This window comes from Pollicipes pollicipes, unplaced genomic scaffold (genome assembly GCF_011947565.3).
Source record: "Pollicipes pollicipes isolate AB1234 unplaced genomic scaffold, Ppol_2.1 Scaffold_3087;HRSCAF=3621_pilon_pilon_pilon, whole genome shotgun sequence".
In the NCBI taxonomy this organism is placed as follows: Eukaryota; Metazoa; Arthropoda; class Thecostraca; order Pollicipedomorpha; family Pollicipedidae; genus Pollicipes; species Pollicipes pollicipes.
Window position 1 is genome coordinate 25,768,798 of NW_023596225.1, and position 24,674 is coordinate 25,793,471.

Here is a 24,674-nt window from a genome sequence, read left to right on the forward strand (position 1 = left end):
ACTGCACTACCAGAGCCCGGTAAGACGGTCTTCCTCTTCACCCCCGGCCAGCATTAGGCATCTGGCCAGCCTTAGCACCGATGTGTAAATCGCAATCGCCTTTAGTAACAGCTCGCCGGAGCGGTGAATGGGCTAACGAGCTGACTGGTTTGCTCTTGCCGCAAACAAAAAGGAACTCGTTTCGATTGGGCGCGGGGAGAAATGCCCATTTAAAGACGCTCTGGCGTCCGAGCATTATACCAGTCCTCCGACCCACGGCTCCATATAGAGAGCAAAATTATTACCTCTATAGATATGCAAATACACAATGCATGGACTGCAGCCCATTGCAAGTAAAATCACATCGGTCTGCAGAAGACCGACTGCCGCGGAGGCTAACGTGCTGAGGATCCCTCTCTGACATCGCGGTCCGGAAAACCCGGCGCTCGTCGGCTGACTTGCGGCCTGACGCCCGCCGCATGTCCGCCCAGGCGGCTGCGCAGACCGCGGTCACACGGTCAGAGGCTGTACCAGTGCGAGCCTACATGCGGCGGCGGCCGGCGCAGCGGGCAGTGTCGAAGCGAGCGCGGGTGTCGGGAGCATCAGGCCGTTCGTGGTGTCATGCGCCTGTGCTGGACACGTGCTTCGCCGAGTGCCCTATAGCCGCGCCCCTCTCAGCGCACCATGCGACTGTTGCTGCTGCTGCTGGCGCTGGCCGCCTGCGCCAGCCTGTTCGAGGCAAAGCGTCGCACGCCGCCGCCCATCAAGGGGGACGACGATCATCGTCACGTACGACGGCGACACCGCAAGTTCTCAGGCAAGTTTCGTCCGCCCGCCCCGCCCGGTCCCGCCGGCGTCCCGTCCAGCCGGTGGCGTTCGCCCGCCGCGTCGCCGCTGACCAGGGTCAGGCTAGGTCAGGTCAGGTTAGGTTAGGTCAGGTCAGCGGGCGGCCGGTGCCGCTGTGCCCGGCGGTCAGCGCTCTGACCAGCGGCCAGCGGCTAGCGGTGGCCGCGGCTGACATCGTTTCCGTCCCGGAGCCGACGCTGCAGCCGCAGCGTACCGTAAACACGGGCCGGCGGGAGTGCAGACGGCGCCGGCCGGGCCGCTCGGCCGGCGCCGGCGACGCCTGCAGCCTGCAGCGCTCAGGCGCCGCGCTGGTCAGGTGCGCCTGCCGGCCGCAGGCTGGCGGCAGGCGTGTGCCGCGCCGAGGCGGCCGGCAGCGCGGCTTACGAGCGCTCCCGGTGTGGTGAGCGCCGCCGGCATCCGTTGCCACCACGGGGACTCCGCACGACCACCCGACAATCCGCCACACCACCGGCCAGATGCGTTGGTTGAGACACGTTAGTCGGACGCTGATTGCCGAACTTCGCGATTGCGGTGTAGGTAGTGCACTCCTCACCAAGCGGGTTTGCCGACGTAACTCGTGGAAGACGCGAACAGGAGCATCATATTCTAGTCGATAGGAGAGCATTCCTGCAGACGGAAGATGAAGTTGGGACGCGTGGGACAAGAAGCCCATCATCCCCCACCCCTTGGTTATTGGTCAATGCCAACTGCTATGGTGACGCATATGAAGAATCAGCTTAAAAAAGAGTTTGGCTTGCCCCATTTTTGAGACATTCGTCCAAAAACATCGCAACGCCCCTGCGCATACTCGTCTGCACTTGGCATTCAGACATTCCTGGGGAATTATCACATTGCCGAGGCACTTATTTCGCCATGATAAAGTGCTTCTAAACACGTGGAAGATACCACTCGGTTCCGCAAACATTCGACGAGAGCCCGTGCCGAACTCTGACAGAGGTGACGTCAGTGTTGGATTTGGAGATCTTCTTGAAAAACTGTGCTAGCGATGCGTGCAGCTACTGCGCAGCAACTGTGTGCAAACGGACGCTGATGCTCTTGCGGATTCTCGGCTGGTTTAAGAAGGCGGTAAAAATCGCACCCAACCATGGCGCGCCCTGCTGAAGACTCGGCTCAAAGCGTCAGACGGCGTTCTAAATGTTGCCTGGCACTTCAGACGGGTTTTATTGGACACTTGCTCCGCCTTTCCTGAGGGCCGCCTCATTCATACCTCGTCTTCATTCATGTGTGCTTTTGATGCGGTATGCGATGAGACCGGCATGAGTGACAGTTCTGAGCATTTTTCGGCTTCTGCGACGTAGATCCTCCACTCCATGTTATCCACCACTTCACCGTCGCCGCAGAGCATCCGCTCCACATTATCCGCCACTCCACCGTCGCACCCGCTACCGCCGGTGTTTGCAGCATTGCCGGAATGCTGCTGCTGAAATGCTGCTGTTGTAGCGGTGACCAGATATCTAACACCACCATTTAGCGTAAGTACCGTAGCTGAGCCCAGACCAACGCCAACAAAATGCCGATATTGGTGTCTTCGCAAATCAAATAAATTAAGGTGGTAATGGGTGGATGTGTGATTTTGGCGTAGGTACGTGGTGAAAATATAACTTGGCGGCTTTTTATCAGAAAGCACCAAAGATATTGCCGGCAATTCGCACAGCATTTGGCTTATGTGTTTCCTTGACGTTCTTCCATGTGGGCGCTTACAGCAATACCATTTCGAAATTGAAGCAGTTACAACTTACGTCAGGTTGTGCACAGTACGTTTGCTTTGTGGAATCGGCCCTGGGCGTCAGGTTTGCGGTTAGTCGCCGGTCGCCGTAAACGCTATCAGGGCGGCTCGGATTTCACGGCAGCGCCACCAGTCGGTTCGCTTGACACTGGTTCACAACGCTCAGCCCGAAAAACTGCGCTAACGGGATTGCGAAAAGTCCGACATCAGGGCGGCGGGCTCGGTGCCTGGCAGCTGGAAAGAAATGGGCGAGAACCAGTTCGAGTTCCCGTCCCGTGTTATACCTGGCTTATGTCGGACAGAGGACATGTAGCTGCGACTGCTGATTTGTGTTGATGTCTAATTAGCCTCACTTGAACAGGATAAAACTACTGCGACTTAACAGCAGCCTCAAATTGGCAGTCACTGCCACCAACTGTTCATTTGACGCGCGGAGTTGTGATGTCAGTGGTCATAGTTGGATAGCGCGGTACGGCAGTTGTGGCAGGCGACTACACGAAACGTTCGCTGACAAAATTGTAGTTCAACATTTCGCCAGTGAAATTTCCTTAGTTCTGACCATGACTGTGATCATCATACATTCGGTGGCCATTTCTCGGCTTAGCTCATTTCTATTAGTGGCATTCAAGTATACACCGCACAATTTCGCAAAAGGCAGCTGTAGAAGTGTTCAGCTTGTTGATGGCTCCTTCTCCTTGGAAGAAGACAGCCCAGACCTTGCGGCTTTGTTCACAAAAATCGAAGCCGCCCTGTCTACGGAGATCGCAGCTCCTCAGCTGTCCAATAAACGTGATCAGTCTGGCAGGCATTGCTGGCTCCGGGCATTGATCAGTGGGGACCGGTGGGCGGCGCGCGCGGCTGAGCCTGGCCGACTTTGTCGACGTGTGGGACGGTTTCCATCAGGGACTGCTCTCCCCGAGCTGTGAGCACCGCCCGCTCCTTCCTGACCGGGCTGACTCTGTCGACGTGTGGGACGGCTTCCATCGGGGACTGCTCTCCCCGTAAGGCTCCCCGGGGACTGCTCTCTACTGCTCTCCCTGTAAGCAACCCCGCCCCTCCCTGAACGAGCCGACTTTGCCGACGTGTGGGACTGTTTCCATCGGGGACTGCTCTGCCTGTACTATGAGCACTCCCCGCTCCTTCCTGACCGGGCTGACTCTGTCGACGTGTGGGACGGCTTCCATCGGGGACTGCTCTCCCCGTACTGTAAGCAACCCCGCCCCTCCCTGAACGAGCCGACTTTGCCGACGTGTGGGACTGTTTCCATCGGGGACTGCTCTGCCTGTACTATGAGCACTCCCCGCTCCTTCTTGACCGGGCTGACTCTGCCGACGTGTGGGACTGTTTCCATCGGGGACTGCTCTCCCCGAGCTTGAGTAGCCCTACCCCCTCCCCCTCTGGCCTGGCCGACTTTGCCGACGTCTGGGACGGTCTCCATCGGGGCTGCTCTCCCCGTATTATGAGCAATCCCGCCCCTCCCTGAACGAGCCGACTTTGCCGACGTCTGGGACGGTCTCCATCGGGGACTGCTCCCCCCGAACTGTGAGATCCCTTGTTCGGACCTGTATGCGATGCGATTCCATGCGCTGAAAAGCGTTTCTGATGTTTGCAATTTTGTATCATATTTTTGTACCTATTTATATATTTAATGCATTTCTTATGCATGAGGCGCATAGATGCATGTAGATGAACGCACAACATTAGAACGCACATAGAGTACAACATTCATAATGGAACTATATATTACCGTTGCTGACACTTCTTTTCCACGCGAATAAGCCGGGAAAGAGAGGCTTTTTATTTCCCCGCGAAAGACGTTTTCTAACTACCAGGATACGCACGTTTGACGGTGCGTGCCTTGTGAAACATGAACATAAATCTAACCTCTCTCAATAACATGACTTATAGCGCTAAAAACGGACGGATTCGAAAAGCAGAGAGTGTCCGGATCGAACTAAATACATTCAGCTCATGTGGGGTTCTCAGGCCGACCAGCCGTCTCGATACCGGCCGATTGCACTGGCCGTTTCGGCGATTCACAATGCGGTAAGACTAGCGTGCCTAAGGCATGGGATTACCTAAGACTAGGTAATCCCACGCCTTTTTAGCGAGGCACACGCGTCGTTGAAGGTTTTTGTTCATATAAGTGTTGCCACATGCCGCATGACGGTGTCCCAAGGTGAGCCATGGAGTATCTGCTGCCAGGCTATCTGATGGCTCCACGGCCTTCTTGGGCAGCTTCACAATCTAGTAATGTAGTTGCCGTCTGTGACTGCTGTGACCCGGTGAGGGACATCTGTGAGCCTCTCAGGGCATCCTGCCCATTGATCTCCGAGGTGTATATGGATATCACGAAGGGCATTCCCGACTTGCTGAATGGTCTCCGTGACCTGCGGAATGATCTCCCTGACCTGTCTAAGGACCTCCGTGATTAGCTGTTGGGAACGGTCTCCTCAGCCATCTGAAGGAGCTCAGTAATCTCTTGGGATCCCCATTACCTGCTGGGTGACCTCCGCGAGTTATGGACGGACCTGCCTAGTGTCGTCTTTGATCCCTGTAATGCTCTCCAGAGCCTGAGAACACAGCTCCTCAGCTTCTAAACGCGTCTCCCCGTCCCCTCGACCACGTGTCACTTCTGCTGGGATGTCTCGGCGCCAGCTACCACGCCGGCGACTCCATAGTAAATAGCGCGCGCACGATAAAGCAATCGGTATTTACTCGCGAGTGGAGTGCTTTATACTACGGCGCGCCAGTCGCCGTAAGGCCCGTGGTCGCCACGTGCAAGGCGGGGCGGATCTCCGCACATGGCGTGATCTCTCCCCCAGCCCCCCCCCCCCCCCCGACTACTAGGAGCGGCCTGTAATCTTCGTGTGAGCGTAGGGGTGGCTGTCGGTTGGCAGTTGGGAGTCGGGGGCCCTCTCAGGGAGCTCAGTTTGTTCAAATACAATTACGTTTGCTATCGCTCATATGAGCATGCACGTGGGAAGCTGCATTTGATTGGGCAGCTCGTAGTGATTAGGTGTATCACCTACTGGGGGGGAGGGGGGGGGGGGCTGATGAGTTGGCAAACACCAAAACGATTTACGCTTCGAGATGTGTGGATGTTTCGAGCCAGATGCATCAATTTGAGATATCTGTATTCTTCACATGTCTGATGAAAGCCGTTGTCGACACATCTCTTTTGATCTGTAAACAGTTCGTATTGAGCACAATCACTGGTAAACGCGTGGCGAATCATCCCTGGCAGATCGATATAAAGCGTGGGTAAACACATGCGACGTCACGCTTTTGATGGCAGTCCAGTACGGGCACATGCGGTGCTGCTGAAGGCACCCTTCACTCTCCGAAGAGAGCAGGAGATGCAGTATCCAGGGGGCACGGAGGGAGGTTCGGCTTAGCAACGGAGCGACCGCTGTCGTAGGCTTTTTATGTTTATTGGCTGCTCTTGACATGCATTACATTCGCTCACATTCACAAGCCTCACATGCATATTCACATGCATCGCGCCGACGTCATTGAACGACTACCAAGAATGCAAGTCAGCGCAGCCTCGTGGCGGGTTCTGCGTTCTGTCGAGGTTTAACTGTAGCACACTTACTGCAAAGTGCATGGCAGGTGTGGAGGGGTTTGGTTTCGGTAGACTTCTCACATGGCGGTGCGCATCATTTCTAATGAGAGACGCACTCCGGGCGATGGAACGGCCTCTCAGTCGGCTGCGTTTTCGTAAAGCGGTGGGCATTAACTGTGTTCTGACGATACTGCTGGGCGTGCAAGCGACGCACGGGCACCGTTGTAAACCACGCGTATGGTTTATTGGAGCACGCCTGGAATGCGAAGGCAATAAACACGGAGCAGGATAACTGGCACCCGTGCCTTGATTAATGGGGGCATGATGAACAGGACGTTTCACACCCGCTCGCGAGCCCAGACATTCACGGCCGTCCGCAGTGTGAGCAGCTCCCGTCGCCCTATGCACAATGGCCGCCGACACTGCATGGTCATCTCGGCCCAACGACTCGCGATCGGTCGCGTCGCTACCGATGTCCCCTCGTCGGTAGGAAGCTCTTGTGCGCCACGGTCGGCCTGCCGCGGCTCCCGACGGCCGCAGCCTGCTAGGTCCCTCTCCTCTGGGCAATGGCCCCCGCAAAAACACCCCCGTCTCTCCAAACCCGTGCCTATGCGCAGGAAAACCCAACCCAGATGCCGTTGCAGTGACGGAAGACGCCACGGCGTTTGCATCCAGCCAGCCCCGTCGGCCCGTCCGGCTGTTGTGAGTACATTATTGGTGGTCTGTCCGTACAAGCGTGAGGATGACACATTGGGAGACTGTTAACAGCGCCGGCGTACCCAGAACCTTCCGGGATCCGTGATTTCGGCTATTTGTCTCGCGGTTATCGGACTGCCTGGTCAATCGAAGTGCAAAAGTGACTGACGCCTTTGCGCATGTTCGAATGCCCTGTTACGTAGGATCACGCGCAATCGGCAATTTAGGTAATTCATCTTACGTTTATCATGCCACTGTTATCATGACACGAATATCTTATTCATGACGGTGGCACTGTTCTCATGGTCGCCTGCAAGCGAATGCAATATGCACCAGCCATTTATTCAGCGTATCGCGATGAATGCTGAACAGACCATTCATCAACGATTTGTGTCTGCCAAGTGGCTCACTTTCAATTTTTCCAACAAGCGGTCACGAGCGCAGGCCCGTGCGCTGCGACGGCCGCCTCCCGTGCGGGGCCGCGGCGCGCCGCCGGCTACGCGGCCGCCTACCGGCGATGGAATCAGAGCGACGGCGGCGATCGCTCCGGCGGGGCGGCGCGTCTCCCGGTGGCGGCGAGCGGCGGCCGCTGGGCGGCGCCCGCTCGCCGCTGCCGCCCGCCCACGACGCCCCGGCGGCGCTGGCGCCGCCGCCGTCCGCCGCCGGCCAGACGGGAGATCTACGAGAGATGGGCCGGAGGCCGATGTGGCCGGCGTGCTTGGCCGAGCTCGCGCGGCTTCGCGGGAGGGCCGCTGACGGGCCGCCTGCCGCCGCTCGCGGCTGGCAGGGGCCTGCAGGGGACGGCAGGGGCTGCAGGAGAGAGCGGAGGCTGGGACAGCAGAGGCGGCAGACTCCTGCGCGGTCTCCGGTGGTCAGGGCGGTGGGCGCTGTGGGAAGGGCGGCGGAACGCAGGCGGGGCGGGGCGGCAGAGACAGGATTGACCTGCGAGAGATGCTGGGAATGGAGGGCGCCTGGCAGACAGGGACCGATGTGTCCGACGTGGGAGGGGGCGGCGTATCTCGCGTCTTGACCGCACCTGTTCGGGTTCCCACCACGCGGCCAAAACGTCCTGTTGAAACGGTAATGCTGCACCTTGGCGTGGTTCCAGCAATGCAAGGAATCTGATAAAAGTAGTCGCGACGTTTCCGGGATCTTTTTCCAAAGAGCACGGTGGATTCTCAATGCTTAAAGAACACCGACAAGCACCGCTGCTTCATGAGCATGCAAGGCGTGATCATTGACGTAGACTCTGCTTTATCAGGCCTGCAGTTGTTTCGCACAATAAAAGTCAGCACAAGCATGGCTAGAGCTCTCCGACAGAGCAGGGGTCCAGGCCAGGCAATGCATTACAAATCAGGGTCTCTTGTACCCAAACGTGCCCCAAGCTCACCCAGCTTTTAACGGAGGGTCACGCTGCAGGATCCCCAGCCACAGAATACGAGGCATGGCCACGATCAGGTTCATCATTCCTAATCCGCTGTATGCGTTGTATGCGCGTGGAGTTAGCTCGGTAATTAAACCATCGATGCCACGAGGTTTAACGGTTTTGTTGGCAATCGGCTCTTGCAGTTCCTAATTAGCGAGAGGCCATAGTGAGACGGGCCATATCAGCACAGCATCCCGTCAGAGGCCCCCGGCTCGCCTTACGCGCCCCATTCCTCGGCGGCGGCGGGCCAGACACTATTCGTGTGGCCGCGTGCAGCCGGCAGATGCGGCCCGCGGCGCCCTCAGAGGGCGTGACCTCGAGTGACCTGGGACCCCTCCCATCCTTACGGCGTCATCATCACGCCGGGCCGTAGCCGCCGTATCATCCATCGCCGCCAGCGGGGGGGGGGGGGGGGGCGTACCGGCGGCCGACGGCTGGCGCATGGCGCAGTCCGTGTTTTCCAGCCCGCCGCTGACGGTGGTCGGCCACTGCAATCGTCGCGCCGGCCATTATCATAAATCATGACGTCCCGAAGGTACGGCGGGCGCCCCGCAGACGGCGCCGGACTGGGGTAGAGAGGGGGGGGGGGGCCTGCAGCTCGGTGGCGGCCGTGCTGGCCCACGGGCCGCCGCTCCTGCCACAGCGCCGCCCTCCTGTGACCGGGGCTGGCCAGCAAACCCGATAAAACAGCTACGAACCACGGCTTTGAATTGCGCTAAACTGAGCTTAATGTTCACTCACTGTAACACTTTTTCAGTCACCGGTGGTTGCTGTAATAAGCCTTTGCATAGTTACTAAAGATGGAACCGAGACTGTCTAATGACGTCAGCAAGTTTGTTTGGAAGCAAATCATTGGGATGTTGGCTTAGTAATTTAAGTTGATCGGTCAACATGTGAAATGATGTGTCGTTAAAATGGTATAAACGTTTGAAGACCGTACTAGTCGGCAGCATCTGGCGGCATATGCTATGACGGGCATGTAAAACTGCAAATGCTTTATACAATTGCGGGGGCCTTACGTATAGCATGACCTACGGAAATCAATGCAACAACTCGTTACATTCATTACAGCATCCAGTTTGCGTCATCAGATTAAAGCATGTATACGAAAACCGTGCTAATGAGATAGCCGAGCCCTGCTGCCTGCCGCCGCGTGGTAAGACCCACTCCCGGTGTGGCCGAGTTTGGCCAGCAGCGAGGCGTTCGGTCCCACCGTGCGCCGGCAGCCGGCACTCCTGGCACGGATGCGGCTGAGCCAGGAGCGCCGCTCCGCGCGCTAGGGACCGCTGCACGATGCAAAGTGGCCGGCTGACCAGCGGCCCCGTGCCGTGCCGTGCGTGCTCCGTGGATGTAGCGTCGTTAGACTCCGTACTCCGCTGGGGTTCGGGACTGAGTGGCGTATAGCGCACACCGCACTGGTCAGAGACTAGGATCAGGTTAACTCTCCACATTGGCCCGGTACTAGGTCAGGCCCGTCTTCCACAATGATACTGGGGCGTGGGTGAAGTGCGCCTTCCACAATGGTCACGGAGTTGGTGAGGCCCGTGTGCACAATGGCAAGGAGAGCTAGCGAAGCAGCGTTCAGCTCGCCACCCCGCCCCCACCGCCATCCCGCTCAGCAGAAGAGGGTCAGGGGCAGGTCACGCCCGGATCCGGCCACGGGGGGGGGGGGCGGAGCGGCGCCGCGCCGGCAGCCACGGCCGGGCCGGAGCGGCGCCGCCCGACGAGCCGACGGCCCACAACTGGACGCCCGCGGCTGTTGATTCCAGACGGTGTTGATGCTGGCCGGGGCGCCGATACGGCGGCCATTATTCGCGCGTCGACAGACGCTGCTGGGCCGACTAGATGGGGCCGTGATAGTTGTCAGGGCCACGTCGCTGGTGGTGACTGCGGAGATTTTTGGGCCGCGCCGCTAGTGGCGGCGGTCCAGGCATGTGCACTGCACCGCTTGACCTTTTCGGAACCTCCGAAGCACCGCTCGGACTGCGCCACCAGAGCCCCATGGAGGCCCAGGTGGCCCGGAGCACCGGGTCGCGCCCGGCGCCCACGCGGCGGCGCGGACCACGCTGGCGAGCGGGTCACGTCGGCCGTGTCCTGTCGGGCGTCGAATCGGTCGTGCGGAGGCGGCGTCGGTCAGACCGCCTCCCCCGTCGCAGCGCAGATAGCCACAGCGCAGTCGCACAGGACACTGAGCCGCCTCTGTGCAGCCGGAGAGACGCGCCCGCGATGGCGCCTCCGCTGCCGGGGAGAGAGGCGTCCGCGGCGGCGCCTCCGCTGCGGGGAGGGGTGTCCGCGGCGGCGCCTCCGCTGCCGGGGGAGGCGCCCGCGGCGGCGCCTCCGCTGCCGGGGGGAGGTGTCCGCGACGGCGCCTCCGCTGCCGGGGGGGGGGGGGGAGAGGTGCCCGACGTCGCCTCCGCTGCCGGGGAGAGGTGTCCGTGGCGGCGCCTTCGCTGCCGGGGAGAGGTGTCCGCGGCGGCGCCTCCGCTGCCGGAGAGAGAGGTGCCCGACATCGCCTCCGCGGCGGGGAGAGGTGTCCGCGGCGGCGCCTCCGGCGCCTCTCGGGGAGAGAGGCGCCCGACGTCGCCTCCGCTGCCGGGGGGAGGTGTCCGCGACGGCGCCTCTGCTGCCGGGGAGAGAGGTGTCCGCGGCGGCGCCTCCGCCCTCAGTCTGCAGTGGGCCACACGCGAAGGCCACTGCGTGGTTGGCCGTCTTGTGTCTGGTTCGTTGCGTCTGATGCGGATACGGACGCGATTCCGTGAAAGCAGATTTTTAGCTCCGTGCTCAGCTCGGGTTGTCACTATGCGAAAACGTGGGCAATCCTAAAAAAGGACGCCTCCTCGCAAATGCAAGAATGGCATGCATACATATGTCACATGCACATGTCAATGCGGTCAGTGAAAACCGCTCGTGGCCGACGGCTTAAGGACTCACTAGACGGTCACGAACAGTTGCTGGGTGAAGCTTAATTGGTTTAACATTTGGCTGGAATGCTTCACCCTGTGGTGAGGAACACGCAAGGCATGTACTCACATTTCAGCAGGTGTTAGTTAGGGGGTGGAATAAGGACGTGGGCAGCCGCTTAAATAAGAACCGAGCTGAGAATGAAAGAGCGGCAGTCAGCAGAACAATGGCGGATCGCGCCCGTTTACCGGTTTGTACTGGAACCGGAAACGGAACGGGAACCGTGGAACACGTCTGCAGTGAGGCATTCATTCCCTTTAAAACGAGTTTTCCGTTTGTCGCAGTCGCCCACACAGCCGATCTGAACAGCGTTGACGCGATATGCAGACCATGGAGAAGGGACGATGTTTGAGTACTGGACTGCACATAGGACGTGGATCTGATATTGCAGTAAGCTACTCCAGCCTCCTTAGTGATGGGCAAGGATGCATGACGTGTGACGCATACCCCATCAGCCGAAATCCTAAGGCGATCCGAATAGGAACTGAAGGATCAACTGAAAATGGGACGGGAGTAGAAATGGAACGACATGAGAAACTGATGTCATTTGCTCGATCCCGTAAGCTCGTCAAGGATCTGCTTCCACATTCGTTGCCCCACATTGCTCAGGTCTCGACCGCTGACATTAGTAGGGGGACGGGCCCATTGACCTCGGGTTCGAACGTCTCCGCGCCCTCAAACGAAAGCCGCCGACCAACGCCACGTCCCTCCAGCGGCGCACCCTCGCCGGCCGCCTGCAGCGCTCGGCAGCCGCTGCGGCAGCCGCCGGCGCGTCGCGGCGCCCGACCTGCGCTCCGTGGCCGACTGGCGCCAGCGGCCGACGGCGCCGGCGGCCGAGCCGTGACTGAGGTGCCTGTCACCGGCGCTGAAGGCTGAAGCTCGCCCGCCGCCGGGAGCGGCGCGCTGCACGTGCCGCCTGACCCGGTGGCGTCATCCGGGGCTCCGCCGGGGCGCCGCCTGGCGCCGGTCGGCCGCTCGCCCGCCCGGCTCGCCCGGTAGTGGTTTCCCGGCCCCTCTCCGTCCGTGTCGTCCGGCTCCGTCGCTGCCGCTGCCCCGGGCGACGCCGGGGCGACGCCAGCAGTGCGCCGGCGGCGGCGGCGACTCGTGCCCCAGGTCGTGGCTGGCCGATCCGGCCGCACCGGAACGCGGTGTGGTGACGCCGCGGACGCTCCCGGGAGCCTCCGGTCGGGACTGCGGTCGCTGCCGGCGCGCGGCTCGCGTGCCGCGGTCGGCGGAGACGGGCGTCGATGCCAGCGGCGACGCGCCTCGCAGCCGGCGCTCTCCCCCCTCTGTCCCTGTCTCGCCCGCCGCCGCCGCCGCCGCCGCCGCTCCTGGCAACAGAAGCCTCTCCGCGCCCGCCGCGCGGCCGCCGGCGCGTGCCGCGGACACTGCCAAACGCGGCTACGCCCGCCGTGCCTGGACTACGCCCGTCTAATCGGGGCGTTCCCGGGCCGTCTCTGGGGCGGCCCAGCCGGGTCGGTGGCCGCGGGCGGCAGTGGCCGCCGCCGCCGCCGCCGCCGCCGCCGCCGCCGCCGCCGGTGCCGGCGCGGTCGGGGCTGGGTGCGCCGCCGCCCGCCGCCGAGCCGTGCGATCGCCGACCGCCTGTCGGTCGCCGCCTCTGACAGATTGAGCTCCAACGAAAATAAGCACGGGCAGCGGCGCCGCTCCCGGCTTTGATTGGACGGCTCCAGAAACAGTAAACAAGGCGTGTATAGGAACAAACACGGGCTGAGGAGCGCAGCTTAGTGCAGCGCGAGGATGAATCCCCGCGCTGTGACGCTGCCGGCCAGCGGTGACTCAAGCGTCATCTTCGACGCAGTCGCGCCTCAAATAGGTGGTGGGCTGTCAATGTTTTGCAGCATGCACGGCGTGCGCGGCGCCAGAAACAGCCGCATTGAATGCCGCGCAGTGCGGCTGGCGCCTGCTGGCCTGCGAAAACACGCTGCTGAACGGCGCTCACCGCATGGTATGCGCATCAGAGAGGCTCGCTGACAGGCGCACTTCAACCCGACGGCCGCCTCTGTGAGCGGCGGCCGTGCAGCCGACCTGCGAGGCGCCGTCCAGCGCGCGACCGCCTCTTCCAAGCGTCAGCGGATGATGGCGCACGACACCAAAAGAATGCTCCTCGGCCGGCTGTAATCCCGCTAATCCTCGTGGGAGTGCGGGCCGCGCGGCGGCGCCCGCCGCTAACGACCTGGCACGGCGCGCGGCCGGCTATTGCTCCTGCGGCCGGGCTGGCGGCCGGCCACGGCGGCGCCGGCGCCGGCCGGCCGCTCGAGGCGCGCCGCCGCCGGCCCGCGTCCGTGCCCTGACGCCGGATGTCCGGCCGCCGCCGCCGCGCCGCGGTTGGTACAGGTTATCGGCGGCTGGGCGACCGGAACCGGGCGGCACGCGCGCGGGCCGACCCCCGACCCCTGCGGTAGGGGCTCTGAACAAGCCGGCGGTGGGCGGGCTGTTACTGAGAGCCTCCAGCTGCTGCTGACTGAGGTGGACTTGGGCTTTGCGTAACATGCCCCCAGCTCAAGCTGGCCTCTTCATTTGTATTGGATGTAACTGTTTCTTTCACAGCGACTCTTGGTCTGAAGGCCATCAAGGTGAGAGGAGAGTTGATGAATATGTTCTTGCCCGAGGGATTTCATTGGAGCAACTGTTACATTACCATCGTTCTGGGAAGTGATGCTTCGTGTCTCGTAAGCAGTGGTCACCAGCTCCAATGCGTCCGCCCGGTCAGGGCCACCATACGGCGGCCTGCTCTACGCCCGGTGTGCGGTGCGCGCGATCTACACCTCAGGGGTCTCCTCACGCCCCTCCCGTCCCCGCCCCGCCCCTCCCCGCCCCGCCCACGCCCTGTGTGCAATACGTACGGTCCACACCTCAAGGGTCACCTCACGCCCCCCCCCCCCCCTCTCTGCCCGGGTCCGGTGCGTAGTGTTTACTCGGCCCGGCGGGTGTCCACTGCTCGCGCGCCTACCTCCGCCAGCTCGACGCTCCACGAACGCCACCAGCCGCCGCACTGGCCAGCGACTGCGACTCGGAGCCGGTGCCCAGAGACCGGCTCCGCGCAGGAGACCGGCGGGCCCGGCAGGTGGCCGGCCTCCGCCCCTCATCCGCCGGGCTGTGCCGGCCGGTACCGGCGGCCGCGGCAGCCGTAGCCTCCGCGGCCGGCACTGCGCTTCGTTGCGTCGGATAACTCCTGTTGCATGGGTTCTCGGATATGCCGCAGGAGTGGAATGGGTGTGGCGGTGCTCACCGGCATGAGCGCGCCTCGTTGGGAATTACGGCGGCATGGAAGTCGCCCCGCGCATTTTTGGCTGGTTGCTATCAAGTTGAAGCTCCGTAATCCGTTAGGTACGTGCTTAGACGGGGATCAATGGACTGGCAATTACGTGGCTCGGCTGCGATGACAGTATGTGCGCTGTCAGTCTGAGTTCGTCTGTTCAGAATTACCGACCTGCGATGTACTCGGGTTACTAGTGAAAGGAGCACGCCAAGGAAACTTTGGCAAATGTTGTGAGAACGCTGGGCGTTTCAAGGCAACGCAACGTGTTGTTACCGCAGCACTGAAATATGGGGGGTATGTGTTTTAGAACGCATTCAAACTCGTAATAAATAGGCCAGATTAGGGCGGAAGAATGTATTGCTTGGTTTGACGTGATGCGGCTGCTGAATGGATCCTAACGAACTAACGTAACCTTGCACCTGTGGACGTGCTTTCATTGCGTCATTTCCTCTGGCCTCTGGCGTGTCCGTGACGTCTTTGGGAGCTGAATTAAGTCCCCGAATCCGTTAAACCACACGTCTGCTTTTCACGACTGTGATAGTTAAACTGGTTTTCTCAGCTTGTTGCTTACATAACTCTTCCCATCTTCAAAGCAAACAGATCAACTCAGTTCCAATAACAACTTCAGTGGGGGTCATCACATCTACTGCGAGTTCACACCGTTGGAGACAAACGACGTAAAACTCAGCGTACTTTAAAACGCTCTGAAACGTTTCAGCATTTGAAACGCATGTGCAGAAAGCCTGACGTATCGCTGCAGACATGTGTGCCGATTGTCTTGAAGTCCATTGTCACGGACTCTCACCGTTGTTGGATCGGGGACCAGCAAGCAGCTTCATACTCCAACGGACCAGCATGCAGGAGTCGCCCATGATCATCCTACCATATGACAAGACGTGACTAGGCCATTTTCCCTCACACGCCATGCAATATGAGGATGGGAGATTCTGGTTTCGCCCGGCGCGATGATGCAGAGGTTGATCCGTCCTGAAGGCGACGAGACAGTCACATCTGATCACTGACCCGGAAGCGGGAGGCGTCGCGGGTGTCGTGCGCCTTGCTCGCCGGCGGGTCACGTGATCGGCAGCTCCGGTTCTCGCGGTGAGCGGCGCGTCGGGTGTCGCCCTCTCCAGATGGTCACTGACTTCCACGTACCGTGAAGCCGGCGAGCGTCGAAATTGCCGACTGAATGACATCGTGAGATGAGTGTATATGAATGAATGAAACAAACATGAATGACTGGCGTGGTTCCCCGGCAAGGCACGGCCACAGCTGCAGACAGTCGATGGCAGATATAACTGAACTGAAGCGACCAATTATCCACGTCAAAATTTTTGTTGGCGGGCAGACAGGATTAAGTGTTCAGTGTCACAATCGTAGCTTCATTTTTGGGAAGCGGACATCTCTGAGGAAGATCATGGCCAAGCAGGCAGCTCCACCTGCTGTTGCCGAACGGGGTAAGACGCGGCCAGATGATCTCTCAGTACTGCCATTTGTCCCTGCTGAGTTGGGCCTGAAGTCGGTGGCTCGTCGTGTCTGTAGTGCTGTGGGCACTCGGCGCGTTCTTGCGCATTTCAGAGCGTCGAACACTCCGGTATCGCAGCGAGTCTCGCCGTCTCCGTTGCGTCTCAGCGAATCTCGCCGTCTCCGGTACGCCCCACCGAGTCTCGCCGTCTCCGGTGCGTCCCAGCGAGTCTCGCCGTCTCCGGTGCGTCCCAGCGAGTCTCGCCGTTTCCGTTGCATCTCAGCGAGTCTCTCCGTCTCCGCTACGTCCCAGCGAGTCTCGCCATCTCCGGTGCGCCTCAGAGAGCAGACGGACGCGTGCCGCCGGATCCGGAAGCGCGGCTGCAGCCGCGTGACCCGGCAGCGGGGGCGGCGGCGCGCCGGGGCCCGGGGAGCGGCTCGGCCCGGCCCGGCCTGCCCGGCCTGGGCCACACATCCGGCCGGGGCTGAGATCACGCCGCCGCCGCCCGCCGGCCGTCACCTGAGCGACGGTGACGTCAGCACTGCAAGCCGGCCCGTGACGTCAGCACGGCCCGGCGGCGCTGCGCGCTGCCCGGCCTTTGCCGCCAGGTCGCGCTAGTGGACCGGCTTCAGCCGACTGTGCACGGAGCGGGACGGCTCGATCACCAGGGCGCGACGACGTGCTTCGTTGGCTGGGCTCTACGCGTTCGAGAAGCGTCATCTCTTACCTCACATTGAATCGTTGTTTCTGATTCGTGTGCAATAGGATGGTCGAAGCAGTTTGTTTTGGTGTTCTTGGCAGAGTGAGGGAAATTTTTCACATTCCTGGCCTTTGAGGTGCATGGATCGAGAGCGTAGACGGAAAAGCGCACGGCAGCGTGGTTACAAGACGGATGTACTCTTACTGTTATCATGTTACCAACAGCATGCCCTGTTTGAAGTGGCCCGATGGGAGGGCAGTCGAGTGTGACCCCATCACCTTAAACAGTGTGACCCCATCACCCCAAACATCACCCCTGAGCTCTCGCCCCAAAGAGTGAGAGCTCGGTGAGATCCGCACATGTCCTCGGGAAAAGCATGCCTACATCGAATGTCGGTTAGGGGAGCGATGGTTCAACTCGCCACCGACAAACTCCGAGAGTAGTTGCAGCTACGGTGTCTCCATGTACGCTGCGGCGAGGCACACGCGCCCCGCTACCGCGAATTTCGACCATTATGTAAATCGCAGAGACCCCGGAATGGAAGCTCGTAAGACGTGGTTAATTACCATCATTACTGCCGTCCGGACGGCTGAGGCGTCCGCTGGCCGGGGCGGCTGCTGGCCACGTGCCGGCCGCGCAGGGCGGGCGATCATGGCACGTGCACCGTCCGCGGCAGCTCTTCCGCCGGCCGGCGCGCCCGCCACCGGGCGCCTCCCCCCGCCTCGCCCCGCCCCAGTTCCGGTCCGGCGGCCCGCCCCCCGCCGGCGGCGGCCGGCGACCGTCGCGCCGCGGCCAGGGGGCGGGGCGACTGGCCGGCGACCTTGGCACCCCGCCAGGTCGCGTGTCGGCCGGCGCGGACGCGTGCGCCAGCAGCCGACGGAAATAGCCGCTGAGCGGCCGCGGCCAGCGCGAAATGAGGCGCGCTGACGGACGCACGGCGACAACCAGCGGCGAAGACGGGCCGGCGGACGCGCCGCCGCTGCGACGGAGCGTGACGCGCCCCGGGCGGAGGCGCCGCCGCACCCGCTGCCGCAGATGAGGGCACCGGGCCTCCAGACAGGGGTGCCGCCGGCTGCACCCTCCGCCGCTGAGGAGACGCGGTGCCTTGAGTCAGGAGGTGCCCTCTGTTTGGGAGGAGCGTCGTCCCGCACAGCCCCTCCCCCGCTCCCCAGGGAGGGAGGCTGCGCCGGCCGCACCCTCAACCTCAGCGCGCGGCGCCCCGGGCGTCAGGGCGCGGCGCCCCGGGCGTCGGTATGCTCCCGTGTATCGGTACGGTCACCGCCCGCCGGAGGCGGCTCCGCGGTGTTTTACTACGCCGAGTGTCGTGAAAGCACTCGACGCCTGGGGTGAGTGTTGTCGTGACAAGCAAACCCCGCCTGGCCGATACGGATAGTATTGAGGCACGAACGTGTCGATAGGAGCTGCGAACTGTTGAGGTGCATGTCTCACGCGCCCGGCCAAGCTGTGGTTGGTGACAGCGGCTAGATCAGCTGAAACAAGGAAAGCTGTGGGAGTAGACGGAGGGGCGGATGGACAGGCAGGTGCAATATGCATGACGAATATGTGGTTGTTTTTTGAGAGCGTATCAGTCACAAGCGGCTGAATAGTGTAAGAAGTGGCCTAATTTATTTGGGGGGGGGGGGCGTGCAAATCCTCTTGAATCAGATCATTGCAGGTTAGCGAACTGTGTCGTCAGCACCCAGATGTTGTAACTGGTTTTGTGAAAATGATGGCTTAATGTGCACCGGAAGATTTCGAGTCTTGGCCGGGCTCCGAACGCACGTTTCCGTAGAGGACGGCTCCCGGGCCACACGTGTCCGACGCGCCGGCATCGGACGAGCGGCGGGCAGCCCGCCCGTCCCCGCGGACGTGCTCCCTCGAAACGTGTCGGAGGCAGTGGGCGGCCCCGCCGTTGGCCGGGTGACTGTGTCACCGGCGGCGGCTCGCCCGGGACGGCCGGTCGGCGACGCCTCGTCGTCACGGCGGCCGTGACGGCGTGACGTGACGCGTGGTGAGCGGTCGGCTGCACCTGGCCGCCGGCCGGCCGGCTGTCGTCATCACGGTGGCACTCGGCTCCCCGAGGGAACGCGGCCGAGCCGCTATCCCGAACATGCTGAGGCGGCCGCCGCCGCTCCGCCAGATGTGTATCGCTGCATTGGATTTGCACACTAAACGGGGCACATCTGCCATTGTTCCGGACATGCTCTTGGTCGGAGCTTCTCTGAAGCTGTCCGGAATGCTGGGGCAGCGCGACGGTTTCGTGGATTTTTGCCTGTCGTCGCTTCTAACGGGACATGACAGAACTCGCCTGGCCCCAGGAACATGCTCATCACACTCAAACGTGCGCTTTCACTTCACCATGGGAACCGCTGCGAAAAGCAGCGGGCTGTGCTGTTGCCATGCCCGTGCTCCTTGCCTCACAAATGACCCTCGTAAACTTCGCCGGGCAATGCCCAGGCCTGCCAGCGGCATGACGTAGATTATTGGGCTGATCCAGTTTGGAGGATGAACGAGCGTGTCACCTCTGACGGCCATGCCGCAGGGTCTCTGATCTCCAGTATTCTTGCCGGACCGCTCAGCGGTCCCGCTGGCGTTTTCCTGTCAGCGTTGCCGTCGGGCTTCTCTGGCTGTTGCCGTCCGGCCTGACCGGCCTGACGGGCTGTGACTGTGTGCCGACGTGCCCACCGCCTGGGCCGTGGTACCGTCTGGCGGCGCGGCGCTGTCGACGTGCCCACCGCCCCGGCCGTGATACCGTCTAGCGGCGGGGCGCTGTCGACGTGCCCACCGCCCCGGCCGTGATACCGTCTAGCGGCGGGGCGCTGTCGACGTGCCCACCGCCCCGGCCGTGATACCGTCTAGCGGCGGGGCGCTGCCGGCGTGCCCGCCGCCCCGGCCGTGATACCGTCTAGCGGCGGGGCGCTGTCGACGTGCCCACCGCCCCGGCCGTGATACCGTCTAGCGGCGGGGCGCTGCCGGCGTGCCCGCCGCCCCGGCCGACTGGCGCCAGCGCGACCAATCTCCGCCGCCGCCCCGCGCCGGCCCCAGCCTCTGCAGGCCGCCCGACACAATGGCGCGACGCTGCAGGCGGCGCGCTCATTGATAGGGGCGGCGCGGCGGCGCGTGGCGGCCGGCCGCCGCCGTGGGAGGCGCGCCGCGCCGGCCCGACTCCGCAGAACCCGTGAAGGATTCTCTGAATGAGCGCGGCTGGCACTGAATGGCCGGGCAGCCGCGCTGTCGCCGGCCGCATTCGCATGCAAATACCGGCCGCCGCCGCCGGACAATTGGAGGTGGGGCGGCGGCGGCGGCGGCGCGCGCCGGCGGCCGGCAAGGTGACCGACCGACCCGGCTTCCGGCGCCCAGCTGAGGTCAGCACGACTGCCACGGCCCCGCACGTGGAGGAGCGCCGCGGCCCGGGGCGTGCTCGGACGGCGCCGGTCGGCGCCGGGTGGGAGCGGCGGCTCGGGTGCGGTCCGTGCCGCGGGAGACGGCGGCCACTGAGCGGAGCGGTCAAGCTTCCCCACCCGCCCCCGCCCCACCGCTGGGTCGGGCTTACGGTGCAAGGAGTTGCCCCGAACGCGCGCCGCGGGTACCGGTAGAAACAGCACGCGCTGCATGTCAACGCGTCATGTTTGTAACTGGCTGTTGAAAAGTGCTTCGGCGATTTTCGTTCCGACTGGCATGTTTAATGGCCTAGCGTGTCTCGAGTCGCGTGAGCCCGCGGCCGACGGCGGGGCCCTTCCCAAAACCGGCGCGCACGCGAACTGGTAGGCAGCCGAGTGTGCCGTGCAGACGAGAGGCGCCGACCGGCCGCTTGCGTGCGACGCCGGCGCCCGAAGTCCTTGTTTGGATGACTTCATTTGGCGGGAGCAGCCTCTCCCCAGACAGCGTGATCGACGTCTCACTGGCCGGAGCTGACATATCAATGGAGAGAACTGTGGCCGGGCCGGACAGCAGTGACAGCGCCGAGCGGCGCGGACTCCGCCGGCGGGTCTCGCCGGACGCGAGCACCGTCAGCCGGCACGTCACGGGCACCGGTGATATCTCGCCGGACACGTCTCCAGGGCGCCCGGCCGCGTCAACGGGCGGCGCGCCGGACGTCGCGCTTGAACGTCACGCTCGATAGTGATGGCGTCTCTTCGTCCCGGGACGTTTCATGACTGGAATGTCCCTGGATTGCGGCGGGGCAGACGCTACCATGTACGGAAGCAGCGAACGTGCGAGGTGCGTCGCGCAGGACTTTCATGCTACAGGAGTTACGTTTCGCTGGTCGGGGGTCGCAGCCCAGTGCGGGGCGAGAATTAGATGCTCATCGAACCGGAGGATTGCTATGACAAGAATCAACTCCATAGACGTAGCGACGGATAACTCCGGGCTTTCTCCGGGCACGGACAGATAACTCCGGGCTTTCTCCGGGCACGGCTCGGCGCCAGACGCCCGCGTCGTGGCACCAACACCACCGTGAGCGCCACATCACTCCGCTTCGTGGTATGCGGCGGGGGCGACATCTGTGGAGCTGGGTTGTAAGTAGGGGGGTGCGGCCGCCTGCCATCAGCACGCCTCATGGCGGCGCTGACTGACGACGAGCCCGCCGGGAGCATGCAGACGACAGCCACCCCCCGTCGCGGTCACCCCTGAAAGGAGCACCGCTTTTAGTTGCGATCGGTTGCATCATTCAACGAGATCTTTGACCATTGCATCACTGGACATGCGCCCACCTTTCGGCATAGTTAGGTGTGCAAGGCAAGTTCGTGTATATGTAAGCTCAACGTATATGGAGATTAAAGTCGGCGTTACAAGCTGACAGTTGATGGCTTCGATTGCCTCTCATCACGCCTCACACGTGCAGCGTTTCGGCCCAACTAGAGACCGCATCATTGTGTCGGGCCTTGATGTAGGTCCGACTGCCCGATGTGGGCATGTGAGCTGCTTCAGTGTTCACCTTTTAGATCAGATCTGTGTCCGGTCTTCTGGGTGTTTGAATCCCTTGGTACAATGTAGTTCGAAAATTCTTGTACATGGTTTCATATCAGCTTAGAATGGCGGTGTAGCATGAGGGAGTTTGGTACAGGCTTCAAATGTTCATTCATGCGTGCATCAAACGGAGGTGTAATTGTCTTCATTCACAGTCACGAATTGACGCCAACGACACCCCGCAAAACCAGTAGTTACGGCGAAGCATGCACATTTACTTGCCAAAGCTGCCGGCACATTCAATACTAAGCACGTACAAACAGTCAACTATCGCGAACGCTATCGTCGCCGCGCCCACTATCATTGTTCCACTCGAATTGCCACTCGACGCGTGGTATCGAGGAAGTGCTGAGAGGTTGGCGACCGGGCGTGCCGCGACGGCGCGGCTGCCGGCGCCTCAACATTGCGCTACTCACGGCCACGTGCGCCACTTTCGGGCCGGCCGGGCCGTCACACACAGCCACCACCCACGGCCGGAGGAGGTGCTCAAAGCCAGCCGGGGGGCCGGGCGGTCGCTTCGTGACGGGATCGATCTTTGAGGCCGAGCCCGACATTGGAAACGGGGAGTTACGAGCGGCGAGTGGGTCGGCGGTGGGCTGGACCAGCCGCTGAATACCGCAGCCGCTTCGAATGTGGGTTGAGTTGGATCCAGGGACGCAGGATCGTGGTCAGTTAGGGGGGTGGGCTGAAGGCTCCAGCCTGCGACCACGTCCCCAGACTGGAGCCTTCTAGCCTGCATCTTATCTCTCCCACTGATAGCGGGCTATTCCAACTAAACATCGTGCGTGTGACAAGTCCGAGAAATGCAAGAAGCTAGAAGGCGACGTAGGAAGCCAATACTTTACACGGCAAACACTTCACATTGTTGTCTTCCCTACGTCTGAGCGACTCGGGAATCACAACTATCGAAATAAAAACGAAGATATCAAATGATGCATTAGTGCTCCCGCATGGCAAAAACGTGACCAAAACCTGGATGCCAATAAGCGCCTGGAGGTGCCTTAGCTTGATGCTCCCGAGCTGAGCCCCGCAACCAATTTTGCGAATTCCCTCTCCTGGAAGATACAGCCCTGCCCACATCTCGTACAGCGTGGAGGCTGGGCTTACCGCCCGGCCGGGGACTCCCGCTGGCGACGGCTCTCGAATGAAGCTGTGCAGCGGCCAGGCCGCGGCTGCTGCGTGGCTATGTATATCGCCCCGTGACCTTCTGCGGATTAGTCACGAGTCACGAGACGAGCCTGAGTCACGTGACGAGTCTGGACCGGACCCGGAATCGCCAGGTGTCAGTGGTCGGACGGCCAGCCGTCCTCGCTTGCCAACGGCCCGGGCGCCGGGGTGGCGGGGAGCAGGGGGGCGGGGAAGGCTACCGGAAGCGGCAGCCAAAGAAAGGCTGCCGGGTGCCGCAGTGACCTTTCGGCTTGTCAAGATGCGCTGGGGCGCCAGGTGGCTCGTCTGTTTCGTTTGACGTGGCGCGCCTGCCTGGGCGCGGGCGGCCGGCCCGCCGATGGCGGCGCCGCCGGGTCCGCGGGGAGCGCCGGAGACTGATGGCGCTGATGACACAGCCTCGACATGCCGCACCGTGATGGGCTGATGACACAGCTTCGACAGGTCAGACCGGGCTCGGCTGACCCCGCAGCTTTCCCGCCGCGGGTCCACCTGGTCTCCGCCGCTCGGCGGACGAGCGTGGTTCGGACGGTCCCGTGGCCCGCCCGGTTCGTGCAAGGCAGCTGGGTGAGCCGGCGGTACTCGGAGGCTGAGTGCGGTCCGAAGCGCGCCGGTGTCCGCACTCGTGCCGCCGCGTCCTGACGTCGGCGCGCCGGGCGCTCCCGCTGATGGTAATGCTTACTGGCTCAATATATTACCGGGCCGATGTCGTGTCCAAATCTCGTGCCGTTATCGCCGTGCGGAGCACGACCTGTCCGCTGGGCCTCGTGCAGCACGGCGGCTCTCGGCCGGGGACCATGTCATGGCTGCACCCGACTGCCCAAAACGGGGCGCAGGGGCCCCGGGCGGCGGCCCCGCTGCTTAATGCGCAGGCAAGGCCGCCGCCGGCCGTCTCAGCTGAGGACGGCGCCAGTCAGCTGACCAGCACGGCGGCCTGACGCAACCGCGCTGTTTGCGATGAGCGTCCGGCGGCGGCGGCGCCCCCGCCGGCGGACGACGCGTCGGCCGCCGGGTCAGCGGCGCGTCACGTCTGACCCGGCACGTGTGCCCGGCTCGGGGAGGGGCGGACGGCGGCGGCGGCCGGAGCGGCGCGGCTGACGCGGCGCCGATCAGCCGCGACGGGCCGGCGGCCTCGGGGCGGCACGAGACCCGCGCGACTCCCGAGACCCAGCTGGTCACGCTGTCGTGACGGGCGCAGCGCGGCTGGTCGGCGCAGCGGCCTGCCGGCACCTGGGCCGCTCCGGCGTCCAGTTCGGAAACCAGCACCATCCGCGCGCTGAGTCGGCCCAGCCCGTCCTCACCGGGCCTGCCGCCGGGGCCGACCGGGCCGGCGCCGGCGCCGGCGCCGGACCGAGGCCGGCTGGGCTGCCGGGCGGCATCAAGACGCCGATCGGCGGTTGCAGGGCGGCGGTGCAGTGACCTGGCGCGCCCGGTAGCGCCGCGCCGGCCGACACGAGCCGCCGTCTGCCGACAGCAGACCCCGCCGGCCCGCTCGGCGGCTGGGGCGCGGCCGGCTTAGCGATTCGAGGGAACGGTGCGCGGCCGCTTCGGGAGCGGCCAGCCGGTTTCGTCGGCCGTGCTCGGCGGCGGGTTGCTCACCGCCGCGTGTCGCAGCTGTGGCGGCTGTCGTCACGGCCCCGTCACGGCTTGTCGCGCCGGCTGGTGGACAGGAGCTCACTCACCCGGCGGCCCGCTCCGTCCCCGGCCATGCAAACAGCACGCTGCTGTCTGAGCTATTCGGTGATGGCTCGCAATAACATCCATCGATAGTGTCTCTAGAGGCCGTGCCTGCCACTCTGTCGTTTATTGTTGCTGGCAGATCTCTGGTGACGGCAAACTCCATATCCAGGTAGAACCGACATGTCATGTTT

At 62.6% G+C, this 24,674-nt stretch overlaps 1 protein-coding gene across 1 annotated transcript in view; it reads left to right on the forward strand.

Moving 5' to 3' along the window:
• Positions 1 to 570: 570 nt before the first annotated feature.
• LOC119089949 (dorsal-ventral patterning protein Sog) overlaps positions 571 to 24,674 on the forward strand; it is a 56,988-nt gene continuing 32,884 nt past the window's right edge. The window contains exon 1 of the mRNA XM_037212751.1: positions 571 to 796. Within this exon, the coding sequence (XP_037068646.1) occupies positions 664 to 796 (133 nt within the window). The 5' untranslated portion in view covers positions 571 to 663. The remainder of the gene's footprint in view (positions 797 to 24,674) is intronic.